Source organism: Vanessa tameamea, chromosome 24, assembly GCF_037043105.1.
Source record: "Vanessa tameamea isolate UH-Manoa-2023 chromosome 24, ilVanTame1 primary haplotype, whole genome shotgun sequence".
In the NCBI taxonomy this organism is placed as follows: domain Eukaryota; kingdom Metazoa; phylum Arthropoda; class Insecta; order Lepidoptera; family Nymphalidae; genus Vanessa; species Vanessa tameamea.
This window is the reverse complement of record NC_087332.1, coordinates 7,784,797-7,795,928: the sequence shown is the minus strand read 5'-3', so window position 1 is coordinate 7,795,928 and position 11,132 is coordinate 7,784,797. Positions and strand designations below refer to the sequence as shown.

At 30.8% G+C, this 11,132-nt stretch overlaps 1 protein-coding gene across 4 annotated transcripts in view; it reads left to right on the top strand.

Moving 5' to 3' along the window:
* The window catches only part of LOC113396014 (zinc finger protein on ecdysone puffs), a 35,097-nt gene extending 26,425 nt beyond the window's left edge, over positions 1 to 8,672 (top strand). Inside the window, exons 1-11 of one of the 4 annotated variants that reach the window (XM_064218740.1) lie at positions 1,015 to 1,232; positions 1,698 to 1,999; positions 2,348 to 2,508; positions 3,063 to 3,300; positions 3,905 to 4,172; positions 4,782 to 4,906; positions 5,852 to 6,012; positions 6,645 to 6,817; positions 7,144 to 7,278; positions 7,797 to 7,934; positions 8,117 to 8,657. In XM_064218740.1, the coding sequence (XP_064074810.1) occupies positions 1,703 to 1,999; positions 2,348 to 2,508; positions 3,063 to 3,300; positions 3,905 to 4,172; positions 4,782 to 4,906; positions 5,852 to 6,012; positions 6,645 to 6,817; positions 7,144 to 7,278; positions 7,797 to 7,934; positions 8,117 to 8,256 (1,836 nt within the window). In that variant the 5' untranslated portion in view covers positions 1,015 to 1,232; positions 1,698 to 1,702 and the 3' untranslated portion in view covers positions 8,257 to 8,657. Of the gene's footprint in view, positions 1 to 1,014; positions 1,233 to 1,697; positions 2,000 to 2,347; positions 2,509 to 3,062; positions 3,301 to 3,904; positions 4,173 to 4,781; positions 4,907 to 5,851; positions 6,013 to 6,644; positions 6,818 to 7,139; positions 7,279 to 7,796; positions 7,935 to 8,116 lie in introns of those variants that run through there. The other 3 variants (XM_026633783.2, XM_064218741.1, XM_064218742.1) reach the window with 3 other exon arrangements.
* The last annotated feature ends 2,460 nt before the right edge of the window (positions 8,673 to 11,132 follow it).

Here is an 11,132-nt window from a genome sequence, read left to right as displayed (position 1 = left end):
TTTTCGGTAGTGAAAAATAAATTATGAAATTGAACAATAATTAAAATATTTGAAGAAATATACTGAAATATTTTGATATTGATTCATAAAAGCGCATTATTAATTTATTATATTGAAATTAAAAGTCGATTTTTTTGTCTGTATATCGTGACGTAACCTAAAACACGTTTCAATATAATCTAGCACTTTGATAAACAACTTTTCTAGAGTGCTAGTAATGCTAGTATTTGTACATTACACTCCAACGGTAACATTTATAATTCATTATTTTCCCAAAAAACACTAAATATTTGTAGATGTTAACATTGAACGAGTACCGGTCGTACATAAACGATTGTTGTTTCTAACAATCTGACGTCATTAAAAATTTGAAATGACTGACAGCGTTTTTGCGGGAATAAAAAAAGGCTTAAAATTTAATTTCATTTTATGGCATAAAAGCGTGTTTATTTTGCCGAAATATATTTTTTTGTGGCTTTTTATTAAGGAAAACAACTATTTGAAGTACTTTTTCAAACATAGTAGAATACCTTATTGAATAGTATCGATTGATCAATGCCTATAATAATATTCCCATAAGATATCACAATTAAAATTCAGTATTTTAGTATTTGCAAGCTTATAAGGAATTTAAAATTAATAATGTACTATTAAAAAAAAACGTTAATTATTTTTATTAATATAATATGTTTAATATATAATATGTGTAATTTTATTAATGTAATAAAAATGAGGCGATTCATAAGTATTACATGATGATGTAATTTTTTTAAGTAAACATGTTCACTCCAATAGCTTTAAAGTATATTTTTTTAAAAGTTTTATTTGCTATTATTGATATTCATTAGATTTTTTTATAGCATCAGAATGTTATAAAATGTTAAAGACTTAATATTTTTAGCCGAGGTGTTTATTCATTCGAATAAATCGAGACCTGTACCCACCCTCATTGCCATCATATCATTTCATAGATCAGATATTTATTATTATATTTATAATCTGTATATAAAAGAGAGTAGAGGACGCCGGTCGCTGTCGCTTGTCGACGGTAAAATTGAAAATCGGCCATTTTATATTTTCACTGAGTCGGTGTCGCATTTGTTATTAACAAATTAACAATACATTTGCTGTTTCCACTTTTCTAAACCTATAAGTTTGTGCATAACTGCTGAAAAAATTATAAATTTAACTTGCTTTGAGATCTTTCAATAAGTGCATACACTGTTTGTGCGGTGAGTATTATCTTTTGCTTATTATAAGGTTTTCAACCGGGCTACGTAAGCATTATAACATTTTTAAATTTATAAATGTACATTATTTAGTACATACATTTTGATGATTATTGAATTATTATATTATTATTTTTCTGCTTATATATTTATAGTGTAATCTTAATATATTGAATTATTTCTTTTTTTAAGTATAATTGATGTAGGTAGCTATAAAACTTATTATTTGTTTGTGAAATTAAATCACATGCTTTGATATTTACTGCCATTATTTGTTTATACCCTGTCGATGTAAATAAAAAAAAGCTTTGTAATGGTGTGGCTAAAGGAAAATTAAAATATTCTTATTGTTTATTCTATTCATATGAAGTCAATAATTTTTCCCTTTCTTTTTATTGATCTGTTGCTTTGTCCTTAAGGTATAGAAATAAAATTTTCTCCATTACGTCATCCCAATCGTTATTGCAGAAAAAATGGCGAACCGTCGCCCTCAAGGAGGTGGTAGGCGCATGGATTTTGGCCGCAACGATCGATCGAAGAATTTTCGTGGTGGTGTTTCACCATGGCAAGGTGGCGGCCCGGGCGGTGATCTTCCGAACCTCCTTCCTCTGGGAGGTGGCCCCACTGAAGCTACTCTGGCTCTTGCTAGCAACATTATCAACCTTCTCCAACCGCGTCAGAATCCGGTGCCTTCCTTACTCGACATGCCTATGCGGCGTGATTTTGGTCCAAACATGAATCGGTATGACCGAGGTTATGGACCAAATAGGGTAAGCACATAATTCAATTGCTATAATTATGTTGTATACAAATAATATCAGTGGTTTGCGATCTGTCATATTTAAAATTTTATAATTAAATTACTGTAAAAAATATAACTTTAAATGGCTTGAAATTATTAATTTAGTATTACTGTAATAACGTAACATGCCTAGTTTTGTTAAATAAAATTTCTAAAATGGTTATTTTTGAATGTGCTAGTTTACAGGTTTTGAACAAGAATGTGACTCATAGATATGTGGATTTTTGTGTGCAATTATCATATTTTAGCCCATCTTCATAAGGCCTACGGTGGCTAGCAGCTTTATACTAACAACTGCTATATCAATTCCCTCTAGATGGGCAATCAAGGTAATTTCCGGCGTACGGGAAATTACAATCGTGCTGGTGAGCGTATCAACAATCGTAAGCCGTTCAGGCCCAATGATGGGCCAAGACAACAAAACAAGAGCTCCCCGAAAAAGGATGCCGATTCAAAGGCTAAGCCTGTTAAGGACAGGTAAGGAATCCCAGATGTTTCCTTCCGGTGCTATCACCGTTTTTCCATTCCACGGCTATCCTATAAATTAGCTATTTCAGCAAAACTTACGTTCACCGGCAACTCTAGCCGCATTGGCAGTAATTTCCAACCTCATTCCGGGGATTTGTCATTCATACATAAATCAAACAGCATTGAAGAAATTTGTCATGGTCGTCTTCATCATAGACAGCCTGTCTGTTTATGTTAAGTTCTGTTGAAATTGTTTTATAAATATCTTATTAACAACATGTCTAAAGCTTCATGCATCTATACAAAATTGTATAAAAATATTATTCTGATTCTTAGAAATGTTTGTTTTTTTGTATCTCTAAAGATTAAACTCAATAATTTAAATTTTTTGTATGAATTTTTAACTGTTCTTCTGCTATTTCATGCAAATATTAGCCGTTTAGATTTTTTTACAGCTTTTAACCTTTTTTTATATATTATATTAACAAATAATAAGCAATAATAATATGTCACACACATCAATAACATCAATACACAATTTTAATTAAATAAGTAATCTGTAGCGAGGAAAACAATGATTCTGATAAGCCGGAAAAATCTGAAGAGGACAAGAAAGATACTCCGAAAACACGCTATGATGATATCAACCCGCAACTACTGAAGTGCCACATCTGTAACAAGAGTATGTGGGATGGAAGGTCATTTGAAAATCATCTCAGTGGTCGAGCTCATGCCATTATGATGCAAAAGACTGCAGAGAGTTATGCTCTCACTGCTGATACTATGAGGCAAGAATTCAAGGTTAGTTTTATATTACTTCACTTATTATATACTTATATTCCCATGCCTAACTTTATCACCCAATACCGAGAACAAACTTACAGTTAACACAAAAAGATTTTAGCTATATACTTCTTCCCCTTGTAATTAAAGCTTTTTTTTTTTAAAGATTTTAGCCTGTGTGCATTTGTCTCGGAGTCCCTCTGCAAAATAAAGCAATAGTGTGCAATTATGTTAGCATTCCATCTCCCATAGTAATATCATTCCATAAACTTTGTCTTGATGAAATCTCTCCGTCTTCTACAATTTAATACCCAAGATTTCGCGTTCACAAATTGTTTCATGAGTTCAAGTTTAATATGAAATGGACATAAAAGAACTTAGACTGCATTGACCAAATCATCGAAGATAAGAATTGTTATAGCATATTACTAGGATACCATTTACATATTCAGATTTCTAAAAAAAGTTTTGTGATGGGTTTTTTTTCATAAAATGTTTTGATGCGTGCTACAAATATTAATTATCAATAAGTTTTATTATATAGTTGGTCCTTTGCTTTTGCGAGGTGCAATCACTACACAGTCGTCTGAAAAATAAATAATAAACATATAATTATTGACAGATACGAGAAATGAAACGGACTCGTAAAGCGGGGCAGCAGCCGCCGCGCGACTTCTACTGCGCCATGTGCGACATGTACGCGGCCGACGGTGCCATCCACCGCACCACGGTCGGACATCGCAAGCTCAAGAAGTACCTGCACCCCACCTGCACCTCGTGTCACAAGGAGATGCCCACCAGGATCGAGCTGGACGAACATCGTCTCACTGCTGAGCATTTGAAGAATATGCAGGATAAGCAGGAGGTCATCTCCAAGCCGAAACCAGAAGGTACTTTTTGTATTTCTATAGTAATTTATGTTATATCATAAACTATCCACGTATTACATATGGATATAAAGCCATGTAGTTCTTGCTAAGTATTTGATACATTTTAATCATAAGTTATATAGAACTAAGAGAATTTTTGGCTATTTAACCAAACAAATAAAATTGCCCTTCAATTTTTTTTGTTCTTTACCAAATAAAGAACAATTATTGATTTAGTCTGTGTGTTTGTCCAGAATGTTCAAAATGCATAAAAATTACAAATTTAAATGTTTGCACTACTATAGATTGAAATATTAGTATTCCAAGGTATTTTTAGTAATTATCTCATCAAAACAATTGACTATATTAAAAGCTATATCATTTTCAAGTTTATGAACATATTTATTACATATATAATACAAACTTGGTACATGTAAAGCCGCAGGACCTAACTAGTCTGATTGAATATATGTAAGCATCTAAATTATCCTTATGTTGGTGGGACCAACCAACGTCGAACGCAAATATTTAAATGGAGTGAGGGCGAAAGAATAAAGACTTAGAGGCTGACGAGCCTGGATATAACTATACACTACAATGGGCTATAATTTTATATCTTTTTTTTAACAGTGATGATAATATCAACTCTGAATATGGAGCAGATGTACCTTCGTGATGACAGACAACGTTGGAAGCGCGGAGAGCGACAAGATCGGGACAAGGATGAGGCAGAGAAGGACAGTGAGGCTAAGAAGGTAAATTAAATAGTAATCTATTTTTCAGACAAAAAATTTAAAAGAATTAATTCATTTTAAAGAAATTAAAAATTTTTAAAATATAGATCAGTTTTATGCAAAGCAACACTTAATTTATAGTTTTGAAAATAATACAAAAGTAAGGTATTATTCGGAATTATCAAAAGTTTTTTTCCTACGATCTGGCTTTGTTTAAGCAAACTGTAATTGTAACCGATTTAGTATTTACGACCTTTTGCTTTTGCCTACTGACTTTTGATTTGCCATCAACACGGACTACGCTGATTGAACATTACGTTTTCAGTTTGAAGATTGAGATAAGATGGTATTTTTAATAAAATTTTTTTTTGTTTTTTTTTTCAAAAAATTTAATGCCAACAAATGTATTTCAAGGTCAAAGTCATTTTAGATATAAGAAAGTAAGATTTTCTTTGAAAGATAAATACAATTTTATTTATACAAAATCTTAGTATTATATAATACGTCATGTCTTGAAAATGCCACTCCATTATTGAAAGATGTAATTTTTCTTTTTATTAATGAGGGAATAAAAATCTATTCATATAAATGAAATTGTGTGTGTGTTTAATGACTTATCACTGAAAATAAATACCTCTTTATAAGTTAATAAGGCTATTTGCTAAATACCATGATCCAAATCAGAACTAATGACTAATTTTTATTTAAGCCTAAAAATGCTGCTATCTAAAAATTTGAATATGTACCTTTCCTGCAATTTAAAAAATTACGTAAAAACAAAATATATCGTTCCTTAACATTCTTTACCCATTCACTCAATAATTTTCTCCTCACTAGTGTAACTAAAATGTCATGTCAATTCAAGGTCAAAGTTGTTTATTTACCTTCTTTCCTATTCCCATTGGAATAGAGTATAGATGCATCGGTATTTCAGTTGTGAGTAAAAGTTAGTATGTTGTCTACTAGGAGGAAGGTGAAGTCGAAATTAAGAAGGAACAAGAAGATGTTGAAGTTAAGCAGGAGCCAGAAGTGAAGAAAGAGAGCCTTGATAATGAAACCACAATCCTGGACTTCAAAGAGGGAGATGACATTACCAATATGACTGCTGAAATGTTGCCCGTTTACAGGTTAATGATATTTTTTTTATATAATAAGATTGTTTTAAAAATTAAAATTAAATTTGAGCAACAGAATATTTTCTGATTATATCTTCTTCTCTATTTCTAATATATATATTCTTAAAATATTTTGTGATTTAAAGTTTTTTTAAATTTGAAGGTGATGTGATGTTATTATTTAATTTCCAAAGTTTAAGAATTCGTAACTTGATTAGTTTTAGTCATTGAGTTAGTGTCTCTCTATACACAAATGTCTCTATACAGAACAAGTTTCCGTTCATTGAAAATCCATCTCTATGGAATTTAAAATGTCTTGTCCTAAAATGGGTTTTATGTGTATTATTAACATTCCAGGTAGTTTTCATGTTGTTTTCTCATTAAGCTAAAAAGCAAACCTAATTTTGACAACGTAAATAATGCATTTATACCTTATACAATATTTGGTTTACAACAAATAATTTGGTTTTGATAATAAGAAATAAATGTCCCATAGTATTCTTATTTATCATTTATCATAGAGAGCAGATCTACTCTGAAGCATTTGTAGTTGTTGTGTGTATATGTAGCTGATGTGAGGTAAAAAAATGAGTATTTCTTATGGTAACATATTAATAACGCTTTAACTCTATGCTCGCCCGCAGCACGGAGCGCGGCGTGGGGCGCTCGTTCCTATCGCCCTTCAGCTGCGTGCAGTGCACGCTCTGCCGTAAGCTGCTGGACAGCGACGAGACCGCCGAGGTGCACCTGCGCACCTGGCGCCACCACCAGCTTTTCGTGCGCCTGCTGGGCGACAAGAGCGGCAACCAGGTACTTACTGGCTATTACATATTCCTACAACTGCATCTTATTTAGATTTCTTGTCGATTTTATTTTAACGTAGTTCATTCTGACTGCTGCGTACTTATTTAGTTTTGACTAGGAATACAATATATATTATAAAAAGGTGTAATAATAAACACCACTTGTCTATCAATTTATATGAAAACGAAGCATGTTCCTTTTTTTAAACTTAATGTGATGTAACGAGAGCAATTTTGTTTTTTTTTTTGTAATAATATAGCATCGCATAATAAATGAATGCTGCTACATCATATTTTAGTTTGAAATATTTCTCAAATATCATCAATCATTTTTAGACACTACAACCAACAGCAGAGAGTAGTAAGCGGGCGATCAATAATGACGATTCTGGTACATGGAAGAGACGCAAGACAACCCGTGACGATGAAGAGGAAGAACAAAAAGAACAGAATGGACATGAGAGTACTGTTAAAAGTAAGTTTAAGTTAACTGCCTTTTGGGGTTTATATACATATGTATATTAATACATACTCGAATAAACTCAAATAGCATCATAAATATTTTATAATCTATTCACATGTTTGTTTATATAATAATAAATATATAAAACTACCTGAACCTGATTATTACACTTCAAAAGTTTAGTTATTATTATTTTAATAATAATGCATATTTGAATTATAGTAAGACTTATATTTCGATTATTAATAAGCAGCAATAGTGTAGTGTGTCGGTCATTCATAGCTGTGTTAACTCATATTTGATATTAAGTCCATCATTGTGGCTTATTATAAGATAGATGTACGTTCTGCTGATATTTTTTAGACTTCAATTTCAGTTACTTTAGCATTTATAATATTACTATAGATTGCATTAGTGTAGTAGAGCTATGTTTACTTAAAATGATGATAAAAAATTTAAAAAATAAATTCATTAAAAAAGTATGCTTTACAATGACTTGTATTTATAATCACAAAATGTGCATTAAACAGAAGAGCCAGTAGAGACCGAAGCAGAAGTTGAAACTAATTTGTTCAATGAAGATGGTGATCTCCCCGCTGCTGATGACCTTGAGGACTGGGAGCAGTCGGTAGATGAGATACTTTACGATGAGAACAAACGCGAAGACAGTCAGTATTTTATTTATTACCTTTCACTCGTAACAGATGCTATTATATATAGCTTTGTTTGTGCCAGTTCAGAATATATTTTTAATATGACAATGTTTTACAGGTCTAGTTATCAGTCTTTATTTTAACTCATATGCAAAATGTTTTCATGTTGATTCAGTTATATTTTTTTCAATAATCAGAACCAGAGGAAAAAGCAGAACCACCAGTTGAAGAAGAACCAAAAGCTGCTGAGCCCGAAGAAGTAAAAGCAACTCCTCCACCAACCGCTCAACCGAAGTCTTCACCCACGGGTCGTGGCAGAGGGCGCCGTCGTTATTAGACGCATTGATTGTTTGTTCATTGGACAATCATAATATCACTCCCATACATTTTATAAATCATAATAAGGCAACAGTACCGTCTGGTTATCTCTACTGCGAGATTTCACGTAATTATCAAAGTTACTGCAGAGAGAAACATATGAAACAGCATGTAGAACGGCAAAATGCCGATTCACTTTTTGAAAATTACATTTACGTTATATAACTGTGATGAAATTCACCCATCAGCTTATTGCAAGAACTCATTAATTCAAAAAAGTGACATTTGTGCGTTTATAATAAATTAATATGTATTATGACACATTTTTTTTTTTATCAGATATACTTTTGACAGCTTTGGTCAGATTTGATTGTAACAGAATGCGAGCTTACATTTATTCTATGTTAAGGATTAACAAGGAAATTACTACTACTATGCTTGTCTTAAAAATTTAATTAACTTTGTTATCTCAACCGTACTGATCGACATAATTTGTGTCGTCTCTGTCCCGCGTGATATTGGCAAAATAAACTGCCCCGTCGGCACTACTAAAAGCCATTAAACTGAGAATTGATTGATTGATAATTATTCTGTTATATAACAATGTACTTGATATAAAAAATTGTTTGTTTCAACAATACATGAAATCAATGAGATTTAATTTTGTTATTATTTGTTGTTATTGAGTTCTCGCAGTAAGATAATGTACTAAGGATGCAAAATTCGCGTAGGAGATGTCTGACCGTCATAATCACTACACAATTGTAGCAAAACATTTGTTACGTTGACATTATTCAAACTTAGATTTGAAATTATGTATAATAATATTTTATTTAAATAAAAACTGAGGTAATTGTCTGTATTAGAAATGTAGAACAAAATAGTTCTTCATATTACATATAATTATCTGATCTCAAAAGATTTATTAACAGTGGCAGATGATGTTCAACATCAGATTGGTTATAAACTAAATGCTCATCGGTGAACAGATGTTATTTTGTCTGCTGCAAGCCAATGAGCATTCAGATTATAATTGAATTAGTTAATCTGTCCTTGATCAGCATTAACGAATCTGGTGATTAGCAGTAGGTAATGATTCTCCTATTGTAGTAGCTTCATATATTAAAAATAGATAATTAGTGTCTTTTATCCAATCTTATAAAATATTTAAAGTACTTCCCATGTACGGTATATAATCAAATATAAGTAATGTCAGATAAAAATACGAAATATGATAAAGTCATTAGTTGCCCTCCTTAAGAATTAGAATTGTATAGGGGTTGTAGTTACACAATGCTCTTATCGTTTGAATATACTGAATATCATTTGAATATATATGAATTTTGTAAGTAAGAATTAAATAATTAGGTCCGTGTAGATCTTGTTGTTCTTGATTTGATTTTTCTATTTTGGATAAGGGAATTCACTATTTATATTTCAATTTTAAATCTATTGAAAGACTTCTTAGCTTGATGAACTCATAACGCAGGGGCTATTAAAGTATTACTCTCCAACTTGAAATGTAGATCGATTGAATTATCGATCGAAAATACATATGTAGGAATCTTAGATAAGTTATATATCTAGATAGAATTTCGCAATACAAAAGAACTAAAACAAACTAGCCAACATTACAATCTTGGTGTGAGTGACTACTACGCTCGTTGACACTCGTCACGATACCCAGGCTATGACAAAGATTTCATATGTATTTCACTCCTAATTTATATTTCCTACATTGTTTTGTAGTTAATTGTTTATTGGTTATTAAAAAATTTCTTTAAGAAATGTATAAAAACCACTAATCGTTTAGATTTAATATTTCCTACATGGCTATAAGTTGTGCCAAGTAAGCACAACACTAACATAATATATCAAAGAAGAGGTTATTGGTAATTTTTATTTTATAATAGTTGTAAAACATTAAAATGCACAAAAATATTGTGTCATAAAATATTCTCCTTTTAAGGAATATAATGATAGGCTTAGAAGAATGCAAGTTGGGTGGAATTTTATATTAATGAATTTTAATAAAAGTCGTAAATGCATCTGGAAATTTCCCAAATTCCATGATATGATACGATGATGTACACACATGTTTAAAAATTGAACATTCTAGACATTTAACATTATTCACACCAAAATCAACACTATTTTGTATGAAACAAATTGGAAATAAATAGTGACTTTTTCATAAAAAACAGAATATTATTTATTCAAGTAGGCTGTTAGAAGCACTTTGGATTGTCATTTTATTAGATAAAAGTAAATTTAAAGTTATTTATAAAGTTAATAAGCATCAATCAATACAAAAGTATGTTTTAGACAATTTGATTCCCTTTTCGAGTTTATTTATTTTCATTTATTATTTTATATGTAATATTTTTACATCTTTTCAATCTTTACGTTGACTGATATTAATGCCTGTTAAATAAGTTTAAACAACAACTGTATGTAATGTTACAAATTATTATTACATATATTTTTTGTAATTTGTGAAATTATTAAAATAAATTAGTTATGAAATATTTATAACGATGGATGCAAATTAAATAATTTAGTAGCAACTTGTAATAACAGTAGAAGTTTTAATTGTAATAATTAAACATTACCCTTTTTAAGTCTTTCTCATGTTTTTTCTTGTATCTTCTATCTTATAACAATAAACTGTGAGTACAGAAAATGTTGTATTATTTTTATATCCTAATTCATACATTGGTCTTGACGGACATTCTTAATGGAACTTAGCCAACTACATTCAGAAACTCTTGAACTCATCTAATCCAACATCAAAAAATCTAAAAACAAAAGTTTCGCTTCACAGCCAATGTTTTTACACAATGATCAAGTGCAGGTGCTCTGGACTTGCTGAGAATTTCTTAACAAAAATAAACA